Source organism: Ornithodoros turicata, chromosome 6 (assembly GCF_037126465.1).
Source record: "Ornithodoros turicata isolate Travis chromosome 6, ASM3712646v1, whole genome shotgun sequence".
In the NCBI taxonomy this organism is placed as follows: Eukaryota; Metazoa; Arthropoda; class Arachnida; order Ixodida; family Argasidae; genus Ornithodoros; species Ornithodoros turicata.
Genome location: NC_088206.1, coordinates 69,373,287 through 69,391,180, shown reverse-complemented (window position 1 = coordinate 69,391,180; position 17,894 = coordinate 69,373,287). Strand labels below are relative to the sequence as shown.

At 43.8% G+C, this 17,894-nt stretch overlaps 1 protein-coding gene and 1 long non-coding RNA gene across 2 annotated transcripts; one reads left to right on the top strand and one right to left on the bottom strand.

Annotated features, from left to right (window-relative positions):
- The first annotated feature begins 18 nt into the window (after nt 1–18).
- On the top strand, nt 19–11,223 carry LOC135397220 (L-2-hydroxyglutarate dehydrogenase, mitochondrial-like). The gene is made up of 9 exons (XM_064628653.1): nt 19–169; nt 491–621; nt 1,366–1,517; nt 2,347–2,478; nt 3,581–3,784; nt 4,394–4,555; nt 4,641–4,798; nt 6,712–6,843; nt 9,181–11,223. Exons 1-9 carry the CDS (start codon nt 36–38, stop codon nt 9,374–9,376), a joined length of 1,401 nt encoding a protein of 466 aa, XP_064484723.1. The 5' UTR covers nt 19–35; the 3' UTR covers nt 9,377–11,223.
- A 6,107-nt stretch (nt 11,224–17,330) lies between these two features.
- LOC135398285 (uncharacterized) lies at nt 17,331–17,894 on the bottom strand. Its single transcript, XR_010424062.1, has 2 exons — nt 17,851–17,894; nt 17,331–17,506 (listed from the first exon to the last, which is right to left on the bottom strand). It is a non-coding gene; the product is annotated as an uncharacterized LOC135398285 (long non-coding RNA).

Genomic DNA, 17,894 nt, shown 5'->3' with positions numbered 1-17,894 from the left:
GTGGTGAAGAGGGCGCCGTGGTCGTTGTTTTGGAGATGGCAGCGCGCATGTGGTTTCGGTCTCCCCTTTGTGTTTCGAAGTTGTCGAACTATGTTTCGCGTTCTAGTCAAAAGTCATCGATTTACTTACTGTCCAATGAAGTTTCACGGCGCACATACGCACTAAATAGGTGAGAAGAAGAGGTTGTTCTGTTGTAGTTGCCAGATTTCTCAAAAAGTGACCTTACTGTACAACTTGGCACGGCTTCCACCGATGTATGCGTGAGATATCGTAATCTCATTCGAAAGATAAGTTTGTTTCTTCTGACCTTGACCGGATTGCATACGCTGCTTAGACGACAGAAAATACCACCTGTGAGGCAGCAAGTAGCATTAGTTTGATTAGAATCAACGTGGAAAAAAATATATATATTTGCCAGTGGCGGCTCATCAGTTCCGTGAAAGAACAAGGGTGTGTCTAATCTACGTGTAATTTCCCTTCCTCTTCGCAGTGATTACACAGAGAAAGAATATGACATTGTCATCGTAGGAGGAGGCATCGTTGGAACTGCTACTGCTCGAGAACTTATAAAAAGACATCCCAAACTCAAGTTTGCAATAGTTGAAAAAGAACATGTCCTTGGTGAGCACATGTTTTTTTATTCTTTTTCGCTACCCGAACTCTCCACTCGGAAGTAGCTTGCGAGAGAGAGAAAAAAAAGAGGGTCCCCTCTAACTATAAATAGCTGTAAAAAATATAAGTATAAATACACATAAATAAATATAAATACAAAAATAAATAACTGTGAAAGAAAAAAAAAATACAATCTGCCATTTATTTCTACTGAGCACTAAGCAGGTCTGCAGCCCGGAATGTCGTTCAAGTTAACTATGATTCGAGCTGTACTATATGTGTGGAAGTGAAACTACAGCTTTTCTCCCTCACTTTTGCTTTTATATTATGGAGGTAGATACCTTGTTTACATGGTCGGAAGTGATACAGGGTCTCGAAGAGAGCGCAACGCCGGCGTTTATAAACTGTTTCATCATTTAATGTCATGAACTGTAGCATTGACTTTAGTATTGCCTCATGGAAGCCTCAACTATGCCTACTTACACCTTTGTGTTTCTGTTGGATGAGGTAGAACAGGGTGAAATCTAGGAGTCTCACGTCAAAGAGCACATTTTCAGCTTGAAAAAAATGAATAGAAAAGGAACCCGAAAAGTTTTAGGTTTTTTTCTGGAGGGTAAAAACAGTTTCTTTTAGTGGGTCCAACCCTAAAACACGAGGATCTGCACACGCTACACTCAATATTCACTCGCTACATCTGTGTGACACCTTGACGTACATGTTCATGGACCATCCAACCACCTTTCCTCATTTCAGCCGCCCACCAAAGCGGACACAACAGTGGTGTCATCCATGCGGGCATATACTACGTTCCCGGGTCCCTCAAAGCCCGGTTATGTGTGCGTGGTCTTGAACTCTCGTACAAGTACTTTGACGACCACAACATCCCGTACAAGAAGTGTGGAAAGGTACGACACCAGCACTGCATCCTTTCACATTGCATCAGATGTCCTTATTCGTTGTGTATGTTTGTGGTAGCCCATGCTCAAGCTTGTTTCATCATGGGTTATTTGAACCCTTATCATCTTGCTTCAGTCAACACTAGAGATGCAAAATTTCCGGAAATTTTGCTTTGTTATGCTTTTTGTTATCTTGCTTCAGTCAACATTAGAGATGCAAAATTTACGTAAATTTTGAATCGCTCGAAAAAAAACGGTTCTTTCAGTTTTTTTTTTCCAAAAAATTGGAAAAAAAGGAAAAAAAAATGTGGTTACTGCTGAGTCGAAGCATTGCCGGCCAAACCACAGCATACAATGAGCTAGAAGCTTTAGTAGTGTTCATCCTCTAGGCATAAATGCAGAGCAGAGCATCCCATGAGACTCCTGTCTACTCAGCGATAGGCAATTCGAACAACCCGTCCACTCCGACCAGAACTCCGACATTATGTCAACGCGATGGTGATCGCTTGGAGTGGCCAGATGGAGCACTAAGTTGGTGGTTGTTGGCAGATTAGAGGCACCTAAGGCACTGTTGATGGGTTGAAAAGCATCAAAGGCACGAAAATTAACATTTTTGAATTTTGTCGCCTGGAAATTTTGGGCTATTTTTCCGGAGACGAGGAAAAAAAAACAAAAAAACTGTTTTTCCCCCAAAATTTTCGGGTTTCTTTTCCGGGGCTTCGCATCTCTAGTCAACACTGTGGCCCTCTTTTGCATGGAGTTTCTGTGGAGAGTTCTCGTTGTGGCCAAATGTTGTATGACTGCAGATAAACATGTGGGAACGTCTCACGTCTTCCAGCTGATCGTTGCGGTTACGCCAGATGAAATACCTCGTCTGGATGTCCTCCAGGAACGCGGCATCAAGAACAATGTTAAGGACCTCAAACGTGTAGACGCCGAAGAGATCAGACAAGTGGAACCCAACTGCACCGTATGTCTGCCCTTTCACTCTTTGTCTGTCCTTTCAATGACTGATAATAAAAAAAAATAATGGTGTGCAGTACTTAAAGGTAATGAAAGTAGCATCACAGTGTACTGGATTAGAAAGTGGACTGGAAAGCAGCACGTAAAAGCTTGACCAGTAAATCGTTGTTGCCATCTCAGTTTTAAGAAAAAAATTAAATATAATGGAAGAAAGCCATTAGCGAGGCTTCATATCTGTCGGGCATTACGGTTGATCTCACATGACCAGCTTCAGACGATCAGTTGATAACATTGCTGCCTAGTGATTCCATGATGGAATGAGTGCATGGTAGTTGGTGTAGATTCATAGTAAATATGCAGCACAGGAACAGGTTCAAGATTTTACTAGTAGAAACATGATTCCATGGTTGTGGGCTTGAACATGGCCTATGACACTATATCAACTTAGTGGCATGGTACAATTTGCTGACGTGCGTCGTCGCCTTCTTAAAGCACCTCTGATGGACAAAAATGAACCCACGCACTGGCCACCATGTCACAGTCATGATCATAACTTGTCACAACCACGACTTACTTGATTATATAACGACCATGTCATAATTGGCAACCCCTTTGAGGAGCCCGTCTGCACGATCCGCTAGGGGGCACTACTCATTGGCCCACGAGATCTACATCGTGACTGGACAATGGAAATTTGAATTTTGAACGCGCAGAAGCAGATGTAAGACTACTGTAGCAGACGACAGCATGAAAACGCCCAGAATTATGATGAATTAACTTTAGAAAGAAGCATCTCCTGTGGGATATCGACAGCTTGTACAAAAATACTAAGGTAAGCTGAAGTAAAAAGTATTGTAGAAGTTGAGGAAGCAATAACCGGGCCGATGAGTAGCGCCACCACTAGCTTCCAAATGCGGTGCTGGGAAGGGTTGAGTATGACATGGTCGTTATGATCTAGTAGGTCGTGGTCACAACAAACATGAATCGTCACTTTTTAAATCAAATTTCAACGTTGTTGATATCTCTGTTTGCATCACTTAAAGCGTGAAGCAATAACCATGATACCCGACTGACATGATAACCTGTAAAGAGTTTTCTGTTTCCTGCAGGGCATTGAAGCACTGTGGTCTCCACATACAGGCATCGTCGACTGGGGCCTAGTAGCACGCAGTTACGGAAAAGATTTTCAGGAACTGGGAGGAGATGTCGTCCTCAACTTTCCCGTCAGAAAGCTGTCTATCGTAGCGGAAAGCCAGCGATCTGCTAAAGAAGCAGGCCTCACACATCCAGTGCATGTTGCAAGCGATCGTGAGGTAAGCAACTGACAATGCATGGTGTAGCTCATTTATTTGTAGAATATTTAAGCAAATAAATACTAAATTTTGCCGTTTGAGTATCAATATAAATGCAATCCCGTGCAACGTCTTTAAGTACAAGATGCAAACACAAGGGTTATTAAAATGAAAAAGGGCAAATGGAACTATGTGTGTATATTTTTCGTGATTATCACCCTCAATGTTAGTGACTAACGAGCTTACGCCAATGGTGTACCTGCCACGGTGAGAAACATGATAGAACATTTCTTTTTCATGCACACTTTCGAAAAAACGACCATCTCATTATGCATCATCTCTAGTGGTTGCTTGCTTTGGGGCAGTGTGGCCAGACCTGCTTATTCACACATTCGTGATCTTCACTTGAATCACCCTCAAATGTTTGCTATTTATATTTCAATCCCTTTCCTTTTATATATTATATAAAGAAAGAATATATATAAATAAACAATATATTCTCCTTTATATACTTCAATCCTGCTTCTGGAACCTTGTGATCTTGTCCGATCAAGTCAAAAGCAGCCTGCCCGTCGTAGTATTCCAGATACTATAGTTTGGATACGAGTCACATAAATCATAAATCCGTAGGCAGTTCGATGTCGCTACCTCGTGACGTGTGCCGGACTATACTCGGACAAGCTCGCCCAGATGTCCGGATGTGATCCTGAACCTCGAATTCTGCCGTTCCGCGGCGAATACTTGCTCCTCAAGCCCGAGAAGAGCAACCTCGTAAATGGAAACATCTACCCGGTAAGATATTCTTGCCAAAGCACACGGATGGGGGGGATGCAACCTCGCTGTATCACATCTTTTCTCGTTCCATTACTTTATCCAGGTTCCGGATCCCAGGTTTCCGTTCCTCGGCGTCCACTACACTCCGAGAATGGACGGGCGGGTGATCTTAGGTCCAAACGCAGTCCTCGCCTTCAGACGGGAGGGTTATCGTTATACAGACATTAATTTGCCAGAGCTCTTTGAAGCCATCAAATACAGGTTAGGAATTGCTTTGTAGCATCGTAGAAAAAAAGGTGCGGCTGTACATACTGGAGGACGTTTGTTTAGCTGGAGATTTGGCTTAAAGGGAGACTCAGGGATGGTTCAGAATTGTTGTAGTGACTGTGTAAATTAGTTTGGTACATTTTTCAGAAGTGAGAAACAAAGTTGGTTTGGCGGTTGCAGACTCCTTAGTTACCATAAGAGCTGGAAAGTGTATATCGAAACCAAAACTCCAGGAGGCTCCACCGACACCACCTAGATAAAGGAAGCCCGCTTACTGGTCGACGTGACGTAACAGCTAATAGTCAGCCAATCAGGATTGTGTTTTCAACGGCGGCAGCCAATCACGAAAGTGTTTCCACCGATCGTGGCCACGAAGACGAAGCACTGTCGTCTGCTACTGGTGATTGAACGTCCCCGCGTACTAAATGTGAAAACTTAAAGATAAAGCGCAAAATGGCCCCAGTCGTTTTCAAAACTGATTTTCTGGAAAGCGTGTTGCACTTTTTGTCTAAATATTCGGGTCTGCAGGTTCCAAGTAAGCTGCAATCACTTGCGGGTTCTTGAATTCGCAGAACGGCAAATTGCAGTAGCAGACGAATTCTGACTATATATCTCCACATAGCGAAGGAGGGAGAGTAGGCAATAAGCAGGCCTTCTGTATCTAGGTGGCGTTGGCCCCACTCTCCAGCTCCTGGATCCTGTGTGATGTCACAGGTAGTCTCATGCGGGGCGTCGTCTGTTTGCTTGGTTTCGGACACGCACTTGGTAACTTCCTCGTGCGACATTGATTATGAGTCTCGTTGTAAAGTGCTCCACTGGTAGAACAGAACCTACAGAAAGGCGCACGTGAAGAATACCGGTGAGGTGAAGCCCAGTGTTGCCGGGCCGTTCTTCCGTGGAGGAGTGCTGAATCAATCAGAGGAAAATATATTCGTTTTCTAATTATCTGTGCCACCTTGAGATGAGAAGTTCTGTCCAGTGAAACCTCATACGATATGGATTGATGTCGTACTGTTACTTCAACATGTTTTTGGTGTAGAGTCTCCCTTTAAACATGCCATAAAGATATTATCTCCTGTGAAACCTATTTTGATAGGATGTATTTTTATGCAATCGTATTTCCTACTTGTGAAATTGTTTGGCTATAGCTAGGTTCCCAACTTTTCGGTGTTTTCACTTGGCAATGATCGGGGTGCTCGTCGAAACTTGATGTTTCCATTGCTGGAAGATTTTTTACTTTTTTGGACTTACCTTTCAGAGAACATTCGAAAGACTTAAAATTTTCCAGAAATTGAGGACTTGGTGGGCACCTCCCAATTTTTGCCAAATGAAAACTCCGAAAAGTCGGAACCCCAATTATAGCAAGCCCAAATCTAGTGTTGGCTGTATTGTTGACTGGAACACATCTTATGATGCCCTAGATTCCAATGTCAACTAATCAGACAGGCTATCCCTTTATAATCAGCTCTCTTCACAATTTTGAACGCTTATACCCTAGTTACACTAGCTTTCTCAACCGCGGTTGAGTCAATCACAATTGACTGACTTAACCACGGACGAGTGAACTGAGGAGCGAAATCGCTGAGCATTGAAGCGTTGAGCTTAGTTAAGAGCATCACTTGCAGTGTTGCCTGACGAGCAAATAGTGGAACTCCAGAACATGTAACAATTTCAAGTATTACGTCGTCAAAACATGATAACGCTTTAGATACTTTCCAGAGGTGTGTAATGCCCCAAGGATGTGCGTTATTGTGTGTTGGAAGGATTTTCTACGCAACTCTACCTTTTACTACTGCTTCTATTTTTCAAATCAACTGTGGTTGAGAGCGCTAGTGTAACAGGGGTATGTCTGGCTGTAAGTTTGCTGTGCCACATAATTTGTCACATGCTATCACTCGTTCTTATAGGGGGCTGAGAAAACTAGCCATGAAGCATTTGGGCTACGGCATCAAGGAATACTACAAAGGCATCTTTATCCGTGCACAGGTTAAACAGCTCCAAAGATACATTCCTAAGCTCAAGTTTGAAGATGTCACAAGGTAATACGCCTGTGTTATAGGTTACAGTTACAGGTTACAGCCAGAGAATCCTGCTCCAATGTCACTGTTGTTAGAGCACAAAGTGAGAGCTTAGTGAAATCAGTAATTCCAAAACTCTATAACTGAGCCTGACATCTGTCTAAAAAACGGTATCCAGTATTGTGCCGAAAAGCACGTTCAATACCGCTAAAGGAAAAGGTGTTTCTCGGCAGAAAATGCCTGGCGTTCTAGCGGGGCAGTAGGCTAGGCAGCTAGCAGACGACGACGACTGAGGAGAGCAGACGAAATGTAGGTGGTGCATCAAATCGTAGCAGAAGTGCGCTCTGATTGGCCGGACCCGTGTTCATCTGCAGTTGACCCTTCCGGATTCCGCGGACGCTGTGAAAATATCTGGCATGGCCAGATTGCCGCAGAACACTCACAGTTTTGACGCCTTGCGATGCTTGCTACTTTTTCGCTGCGGATTCGCTCCGTGGAGGTTGGCCTTTATGCTAACTGAGTAATACCCCTGTCACACGGGTAGTCTTCGATGATCATTGAAACCAATCGTCATTGAAAATGCGTGTAGCGCCACCTTGCATGTAACGTGTCAACCTGTTGGGGGACATTGAATCCAATACTCTTTGGGAAGTTGACACGTCACGCGCTTGGTGTTATTACACGCATTTTCAATGGTCATTGGTTTCAATGATCGTTGAAGACTGCCCGTGTGACAGGGGTATTATTTACGCGCGCGACATTCCCAAGAATACTCCGGTGGAAGATGCGCAAGAAGTCATACCTTCCTGCTGTCAATGTCATGTCTTTTCAACCTCTTGTAACCATGAGGAGTATCGCGCAGCTCAGGCACAAGATATTCCGTAGCAGACAGCAGACACAGATGTTCCAGCAGGTAGTGTCGTCTGCTACGTGCGCAGGACGAAATTCCTCATATTCCCGCACTTTTTGAATATTCAACCGGAGGGGCTTTGGAATTTCCTGGGCAATTTTCTTGCCTTTCCTTCCATTAGAATATTCCATGCAGATGCGCACATGAATACACAGTAAGCAGTAATGTAGGAGCAGATGAGGCAACGAAACACGGAAGGACAAATGCAACGCTTAAGACCTCACGACACCGACTTGCATCTCTGACTAACGAAAGGTAGTTGCAGAAAAAGCACCAGCAGTAAGATTCAAACGCCACTGTGAAATCAAGTTTCTCAACAGAAAAGAGGTGAAGTTATTATCTTACAAGTTCACACCGCCGCAGCCAGAAACACAGACAAAAGGCACACACAATACACACGCATTCCACTGCGATAGATGTGGATGCTCGCCTGCCTTTGATAAAACTTCAATAGAAATTAATCTCCGATCACAGCAGGATCGAGAGATATACGAAGCATTCTTGATTGAGGAAAAAGGAGAAAAATGTGTCAGCGCTCCCTCTATCGCCCTCATACAGGAGGAATTTTGTTATCTAAAAAAATAGGTCAGATACATAGGGCAACAGGTGCCTGCTCTGGTATTTAAGAGTGTATGTGTGTTCAACAGTAAAGTAGTCGTGAGTTGCAGTTCGTCCTGTTTTGTGTGTGCCTTTTGTCTGTGTTTCTGGCTGCGGCGGTGTGAACTTGTCATGTACCGACTTCCCCAACTTCGGACCCTCAGTATTATCTTACAAATAAACATGTAGATTGTCTATCGTATAGTATTGGTCACATAACAGTCACAAAACTGCAACTGGATTGCAGACCATTTCCACCAGGGATAAGTCACAAAAACATGATAGCTTGCACAAGTATCGATATACTGTATATACACATCAGACATACTTTAAAATGTGGGTTACTAGAAGTGTGTAAAAATATATTAAGCTCAACACTTTCTGATAGTTGATGTGGAACTGGAAAGAGTTTATCTCCTTGTGGTGCCACACCCTCAGTGCATGGACGTCGTTCTCTGCTGACGGACATACTGCTTCATGACTGTAGCTCTCATGTTGTCTCAGGGTATACTTAGTGTGCTTCAGCAGCCTCCCATTTTGCATTCTATTCTCTCATGCAGCACTGTGCATCCTATAACATGTCTTAAGGGGCCATAGTGATCTACTCCTGTCATTCAAATTCATGAAGGCCTTTTTTCATACTTTTAGCTGTGACGGAGCAGAAATGGCTGTTTCACTGGAACAGACTTTGTAGAGCTTGTTAGTAACAGGTTGTGCCAATACCCATAAGATTGTAGTTCCAAACAAATACGTCGAGACACTAATACTTTATCATTGGCTTCATTTGAGAAATAACATAAAAGTAAAGTTTGAACATTCTTTGCTAACACGCACATTTCACTTCATTACAGAGGTCCGTCAGGTGTACGAGCGCAAGCCCTGGATCGTGACGGCAACCTCGTAGACGACTTCGTCTTCGACAGCGGCGCAGGGGAATTGGGGCAGAGAACACTGCACGTCCGCAATGCTCCTTCGCCGGCGGCTACCTCGTCATTAGCCATAGCCGAAATGATAGCCGACAAAGTAGAGCAGACGTTTCAGTTGTGATTCTTTGAAACATTTAGGCACCACATAGTGGATGGAACATTTATGTTTCATGGATTCCTTAGAGGTAACATATTGATTGAGGGGAAATGCTGCTACGTGATTAATAGATTGATCACTGTTATTATTTCATTATCCTCCCATGGGAGTACCGATCACGACACATTCTGGTTTCAGTTGTCCGTGATGCAGTGGGAGGTTGCAGGCTTTGCATCTCCTGGACAAAGAAGTCATGTAGAGAATAGAAGAAAGTTGGTCACTGCCAGTTTTACGGTGCTGCGTTGGCAGTTTCTTGGTGTATTTTCGTTCTAGTCAGTGATACTGTATTCATACCTGTGCCACGTAGGCACAAAAGAAGACATAATTGTCTACTATTGTTTGAGTCTCGAGTGGCATTATATTTGCGCAGTTCCTGCTACATTAAATGCCGTGACGATGATGTGGCCACTCATTGTGATCACTACAGGTCAGATCAGGTACAATTTGTAAAGAATGAAACTTAGTTTACAGGTTGAAAGTGCAATTAATATTAAATTTTATAGTACATATTATGTTTACTTTCATGTGGACCTGTTTAAAGGGGCACTAAAATGCAAAAGCAAGTTTACTACAAATTACGTTACACGCTACGTTAATTTCGTACTTGTTATCATAATTCAAAACTTTGATTCCGTTACGAAGCTACAACCAAAATTATACCGAAAAACTCTTCCTTGCTTCGGCACTAAGCTGTGAAGGACACTTCAGCTCGTGCATCTGTGTTTTTATTCCGTGCTGCACGTGCAGTCCCGGTGAAAAACACAGTGCGTGTTGTGAGGAGGACTGGCATCGCTGTCCGAAGGACGTGAAGATAAATGTTATCAGTGGAACATTCACGAGAACTGTTGTGGGCAGTGAATTCAGTGAATCGGCATAGAAAAATTCAGCAGAGCTCATCATGCCGCGCATATACGGAACACTACAATCACACTCGTTCCAAATCCACAAGCCCACGATAGGTACGCGTGCGTTCCTGCTGTCTGATTGGATGCCACCAATCTTTGCCTCGTGGGGATCCCATTCGTTGACACCACAGATGGCGCTGTTTTCATTGCGTTTTTCTTCGAAACGGTAGCATTCTCTGAACTGATTTTTGTTTGAATTATACTAATTTAGACGCAGACTTTCATTTGAGAGCAAGTTGTTTTTGAATTTTAGTGCCCCTTTAATATATTCTCATACCAGGTGCTTCCAGCATGGATTGTCAGCTCGCAAAACAACTGGGTCTGCAAATAGCATTGTCATGCGCCTTTTTGTTTTGCCAGTGGAAATTCTTAAGAACTCAAATGCAATGGCACAGCTGCTTCCATGAAAGATATGCCTCCGCTAAAATTCGCAAAACTTGTGTCGTACAGTACTGTCCAAAACCTTGTGCTGTACAGTACAAAGTGGAGAACCGAGAATAATGGGCATTCCGTTGGCAAATGGGTTACGGCAAACCCCTTAAGCAGAACGTGGCATCACGATAAATGACATTAAAACATATAATACTCACTGCATTAAGAACTTAATGTCATTTTTCGTGTCCGTGAGCGATGTGTGCTAGCACGGTAATGCATTTGGACAACCTATATTAGTTTATACATGTAGCGTATTATCGTATTTTTATGTTTGTATTCAATCAGCATTGATCACGCAGACGAGAGTTGTGGACCAATCTGCAATGCTACATGACATGACACAAGCTTAGACAAAATGAGATTTCGACAGTGTCCAAATAATTCTGTGGTCTGTGAATAACCACTGAGCTTATTTGAACTGAAAGTTCTGCATTTGTTACACTGTGCCATAATACAAGAAGTTCATTACGACAGGGTTTTGGTGGATATATAATGAAATCCAGCCTTATCAGGTATAGAAGGTGGGAGTGAAATTTTCGGTGCTTCTGTGGTATGGCAGAAGCATCGAACTAAATATGGCAAACATTTTTATGGTGAATTCGGATTCTTTCTGTGTTTTTTTTTCCTTCTTCAAGATGGTATCTGCAAACTATTGACATAAATTTACTTACATGCGGGTGTGGAAGGCGCGTACGGGCCGAATTCAGGTACACAGTGGAGTGAACCCAGTACGAGTGCCGGGCCAAGTATAGGCGCCAAAAGAAGACGGACTCTGAGTGAAGGCGACGAGCTGCCGAAACCGAGGAACAACGCAAGCAGTCAGGCAGCGGATGCTCAGCAATGCTCGGCGCCGAAAGTGGGCGAATGAAACGGGGAAAGAGCGAAAGCATCGTTTCAAAATGCGCCGCTGTTGTGGCTGTGTAATTAGAGTAACAGCTAGTGATAGTTAGGGGGTGGATACGGTAGTGGGTGGGTCCAGCTGAATGCTAACGCATTTCCTCCGCATTAATTCCATTAATCGTCCTTCATTGTTTTTTATCCCGTGTTAGCGCCGCCAAGTAACTGTGGCTATGATGAACAGACGTGGAGAGACGGGGAAGACAGCAGGAAGCAGTAGGGGACAATGGGTTAGTGTGCGCCCTGAGGTGACTTCAAGAGGAACCTTGGCTACCACACCAACGATCAAGTGATTTTACCCACTCGGTCATGCTTGCTGGTCTGCACTTAAATTGACAATGAGTCGAACCCACGTACATATATTCTCACTTCGCTCTCAGGGATTTCTCCGTCAGTAGAGAATGTGTAGTCCGCACCGCACATATTGAGAATGGCACTTACGAAAAGGCGGCGGCCCGGCAGGCAGGGAAGCAGGTTCACATATGTTTTGTTAACGCGAATATTTTAGGTATTTGCTTCGAGTATGGTGAGCTACACATTGAGCTCGTAGGCTGCACGCAACGCGTCGACGGTCCGCTCCCTGCTGCGCCGCGCATAGGCCGCTTCAGTGTGGTAAACGTAGGGCGATCTATCCCCACGCCGCTCTAGTGAAAACCATGTCAAAGCCCACGGAAAACCCTTGGAAGCACCACAAAAGTGTCAGTCCATGAAAGCGACAGAACTGGTTGTGGACCACAGTATCAAATTCGCGTGGTGTTGGAGAAAAGATCCCGATAGGAGACAAGTATGGAGTTTTAGGAAATCGTACGCGCCCTCCGATTCCGTATGTCATCTCAGTCAGTCAGCAACGTGACGGCAGCCCGGAATCGGGCGATTGGCTTATCGTGTTTCCGAAAACATTGCGTACAACTTCTACGCGTTCTCATAAAACATTGCGTTTCAGTAATTGAACTTCAGTAATTCAGTTACAGTATAATTAATTCAATACGTAATATTCCATCGCGCGAAGTTTGACGTTTGCTTGACGCGTTTTTCATTATCTCACGATTCGTGCTACTAGTATATTGGATTGGATTGGATTGGAAAAAGAAAGTAGTAGTAGTATTGGAAAGTAGTATATAATCGCATACATGTAGAGTATTTGATATCAATTTGTTAATTGTTTGTACGTGGCTACACTGATGTCCACCCTCTTATGTAATACCCGCTCAGCGGTCTCTAACGTACGGACAATAATTTAAAATACAACGTGCAAAGGTTAACTACGCTGTGGAAAGATCTGCATTAAAAAAATAATAAAACTTTACTGGCACGGTATGGCAGCTGCTGTGGTAAGTCTCTCGCGAGAAGATATTCAGTTCAGTACAATATACGCGGCATTATTTTAATGTGAGGAATCAAAAAATGAGCCCCCACGCGTTCGTGAAATGGCGTTCGATAAAACGGCGTTCGATGAACTGGGCGGACACCATAATCGTGACGTTTCATCGAACGCCGTTTCATCGAAAGTGAACGTTTCATCAAACGCCGATTCATCGAATCCGTGGCCGCCGCTTTTTCTTGCGGCAACGTGTGAAATACGTAAAAGGCCCTCCTGACCTAACCTTGGTCAGGCATGATGAAACGGCGTTCGATGAAATGGGTAGACACCGTAATAAATGGTAATGGAAGTGGTAAAATAAGTTGTAATAGGGGGGGGGGGGGTGCCGTGGCGGAGTGCATGTATGGGGCTTCCAGACACGGCAAATCGAAATTGACCTTCGTAACACCATCCGAAGGCGTAGTGCAAGGAAGACAGCTTACTGGTGCCAGCCACACTGGTGCTACACCCGGGGGGAACGGGAAAAAATGTTCCCGGAAGAAACGTCCCCGGAAAAAATGTCCCCTGAGAAACATCCACTTTTGGTACGTGTGGAATTGTCGCGAAATCCCCGGTTGCGATATTGCCGGTCTTGAAGTCCTCGGACTCAAAATAAATACTAAAATACCGAACCCCTTATTAAGTGTTTTTACTTGGAAAGCTTGGGCCACTTTCACTTCCGATTTCGCGTAGAGAATACACTGCAATCAATTGTTATTATATTATATTCGGTTTGTTGATATACGACGTGCATCACTTGACTGGGGTATTCGTATTTTGTTTCTTTTTAGGGGGTATATCCTGCGTGACGTCACACTGACTGGTGTGTAATTAGATCCTCGGGATTTTGCAACTGTAGATTTTAGGCCTGATGACACAGCTATTCTTTTCAGATTTGAGGGAATTAAGAGCAAGACGCACATTTTTCTGCACCAGCTCGCGTGGAGTAGCGCTTAGGATGATCGCTTTCACGCCGAGCATATGTTGTAACATGTACGCAGACTTGTGCGTAACGCGTTACTAGTAATTGCGTTACTTGTAATCAATTACATTTTTGAGTAATTTTTTGAGTAATCATGCAGTTACTTTACTGTCAAAGTAATTTTTCGAGTAATCAATTACTTTTCGGAGTAATCGATTACTCAGTAACTGATTACTTTTCCGGCAGAGATTAACTTATTCTTCAGGTGTTCTGCCCCAGGTCAATCCCCTCGTGCTGTCAGCCAGCCTTTGTTGGGCCGTTGTACTATAGCAAGCGGAGGTCATTGTAATAAAGTTCTGGAGTTTCAGGATCTCTCTCCCTAATCTCTTCCTACACCTGTGTGGTGGTACTTAGAGTCACTAAATAAGTGACTCTAGTGGAGCTTATTTAGTGACTCTAGTGGTACCTGTAGCTTTGGAAGTTTAGTGAGTCATGGGGAAGTTCCACGCAATGTTCTTCCACAATCGGGTCAACGTCTTCCCGTGCGATGAATACAATAGACGTACAGATCTACTTGTCCTAGGCGTTTTTTTTTTGTTTTTTTTTTGTTATTTCAGTGGTACTGCTGTTGGGCCTTTTTCTTCCTTTTCTGGGGCACACAAAGATGGGTACAATTTGCGTGAATGCAGAGTAACGACTGGAGTAACGCGTTACTTTTCTACTCATTATTCAATTAGATTTGGAATCGAGTAATTGGTAACGGTAATCAATTCCTTTTTCCGTACAAGTAACGGTAACGGTAATCAATTACTTTTTTCGAGTAACGGGCACAAGTCTGCATGTACGGTATGTATGCGCTGATATAGGGCTCACTCTGTCTTATGCCCTCCATGTCCCGGCCTTGCGTGTGCTGCTTCGGGACTATGCAAGTACTATTCGGTTTAGAAGAAATATCAATTCGATTCGGAATTCGAACATTGAATTTCCATTCTCGGTTCGAAAATGGAACAGGATATACGATTCCGATAACGATTGCTTCGGTGTTCCGAAAATCAAAATATTCCCACCGTCATAGTAAAAAATCAGCGTCCGAAGTCAACCAGTCCACGCGTACCAAAAGCAGGGATCGGAACCGAAACTGAACCCGAACCGAAAACCGGAAAAAACCGTTATTTTCTGACGAACCCGAACCGAACCGAACCCGAACGATTTTTTTGCTTGTCCTGAGCCGAACCGGAACTGAACCGAAAAAAATTGATACGGTTACCGGTTCGGGAATCGGTTCAGAGGTGAATTAATTGTATACTGACCGACCTTTTTTTTGCTCACCTGAACGGTTATCTCACGCCTTTCTCTTACAATCGCGTACGGTGAGCGTAAGCTTGCTTGCACGTAGCAAAATTACTGCCCGTGGACCGGTTAAACCGAGGCCGAAAAAAGTAACTGTTCCAGTCCCTGTAAATGCCCCGACCGCTGACAGATTTTTTTTTTGTCTGTGTATGTGCGGGGGGGAGGGGGGTTCTCCCTGAGCCGAACCCGAACCGAACCGATATACATGAACCGGTTCAAGCTGATAATTTCGGTTCAGCGGAGCTAAACCCGAACCGAACCAATATGCCTGAACCCGAACCCGAACCGGACCGAAAAAAATACCGGTTCCGATCCCTGACCAAAAGTGAATGTTCCTCAGGGGACATTTTTTCCGGGACCATTTCTTCCGGGGACATTTCTTCCTACCGGCGGCAAGCTCGTTTCTAAACAATGCGCGTTTGCTCATTCTCTGCGTAGCCTTCGACGTTTTTCGATCCCGGCAATTACTTTTATGCGAAAATCTCGAAGTAAAACACGAACTGTTGTACTTGAGGGCCACTTCCATAGATGTGATGACAAGCCTGTTATCTTCGTTCACTGCTCTGCTCCCAGCATCGTCCTCGCCATTTTTACACTGGATATATTTAGAAATCCAAAGTTGTTATTTGAAGAAATGTACTTGATAACAGTACAAACATGAGTATGTTCCGCCGAAAAGAACATCGTGTCGCCCACAAACTATCATTCGGAACGTTACCTTGCTAAGCCTAACCATGATCGTATTTTTAAGTGGTTTATTCAGAAATGGATTTTGAATGGTGGAATTTTAAGCGTGGATTTTTTTATGTTTTCTTTTAAAAGATTGATTTCGGCGTACAGCCGGGCGCATCAAGACGCACTGAGCCGAAGTAATTTTAACACACTTTTTTTTTTATGAATATGTCGATTTTTCCATCGATATGTCGATTTTTCCGATGTCTTCTTCGAAGACATAGAATCAATAATGGTAGAAATATTCATAAAAAAGTTCCAGTTGTGCGTTGCATTGAAAACAACGTTGTATCACCCCATTAACATACGGCACGTTCCCTCCCTAAGCCTAACTATGATTTATTTTAGCAGTGTTTATTTTGAGGGCGTGGATTTTTCAGCGATTTATTTCGGAAGGTGGATTTTCACGGTTGGATTTTTAGGCGTCGTTTTTTTAATGTCATTGTATCCTGAGCTTGCTCAAAACACTTCGTGCATTTCGAACGCATTGCCTCATTAACTTTATTCCTATATTTACCGGCTTTCTTACTGCAGTACTACTTTCTGCGCTAACCAGACTCGCCACATAATTTCATGAAAAACGAAACAGAGCATATCTATTGCATAAAGCCTGGTTGGTGTATGAAGAAGCACCACCACCACCATAAGAATTTTCTTTTCATTATTATAATTTTAACGTTTCAGTCAAATACCAACAGAATGCATTCAAGACATTCTTTAGCAGACTACGGTCACTAAATAAGCAGACGACGTCGGAAACGTCCTCGCATTCTCTAGCAGACAACATTCGTAGCAGACGACAACCTTTCATGCATTATCGTCACCGCTGTGGCCGCAACCCTTCAGTAGATCCTTCACGGCCGAAGTGAACTTAAAAGGCTACATTGTAGACTACAAAACATGCGTATAAGGGCCAAGGTACAACAGTTCTTAACCCCGAACTTTTCCAAGAATTCTCCGGAGCATAAATGGACCATCCATACTGTAGCCACGCTTCAGGGACGTATTATCATCCGCCGGAAGCTGCCGTTTACGCAATGGTCCAGGGAAAATGGCGGGCGCCCAAACCACGTGATCTCGAAGAGCCACTCACAGCGTCCCCGAGCTGCTGCGCGGGAAAAAAGCTCAGGCCCAGTGCGCATGCGCAGACCGACCTCCTTTCCCAACCTCCTTCCCCTTCTCTGCTCGGGTTTTTCGTCTCTCCTCTCGTCCCCCCTGCCCCCACCCGACTCGTCCGTTGGTTTGTCTTCGGCGCTTGCTGTCTTGCTGTAGAGCAACGATCATGCTGTCCCGAAGCAGACAATCAAAAAGCGATAGTGTATGACAAATCCACTTTATTTGTCCTCGAGAACTGCCTCGAAAAAGCTACAGTACATATCTTTTTACGTCTTGTAACAGGCTTCACTGGAGCTTTAGGTGCTTCGACATCCAAGGGCCGTTCAAAAGCCAATGCTGAGCTATGTGCGTCGTTGTTGCCGGTGGCTGCGGGAGAACTAAAACAAAACAAAAAATATATTGATGATCCGTAACTCTGCACGAAAATCACTGCTATGATAGGCAATCTATATTGATTTCGTATTTGAACACCGAGGCATTTGTCACGAATGTTCTTAGATCACAGTAAATGAACGGCTGCGACGCGCATGAGGGGCAACTAGAATAACCACACATAATTTGATTAACGGCATATCAGAAATGTACAAGTTACGACAATGCACTGCACAATGAAACGCCGCTAACATACCGAGTGACTCGTAAATGTTGTACGTAATACACTTAACGTGATAAACCTGCATTACTTCCTTCAGTCACAAAAAACTAATCAAACTTGTCTTACCGTTCACCTGCAGTACGTCGGAAAGAGTGCAGACTTCCTCTCTG

Bases quoted from the DNA above. Each gene is read 5' to 3' on its own strand.
- LOC135397220 (XM_064628653.1), top strand. From the start codon at position 36: ATGGCAGCGCGCATGTGGTTTCGGTCTCCCCTTTGTGTTTCGAAGTTG. The intron at 170-490 runs GTGAGAAGAAGA...TCCTCTTCGCAG, and splicing joins CGCACATACGCACTAAATAG to TGATTACACAGAGAAAGAAT. The intron at 3,785-4,393 runs GTAAGCAACTGA...ATAAATCCGTAG, and splicing joins ATGTTGCAAGCGATCGTGAG to GCAGTTCGATGTCGCTACCT.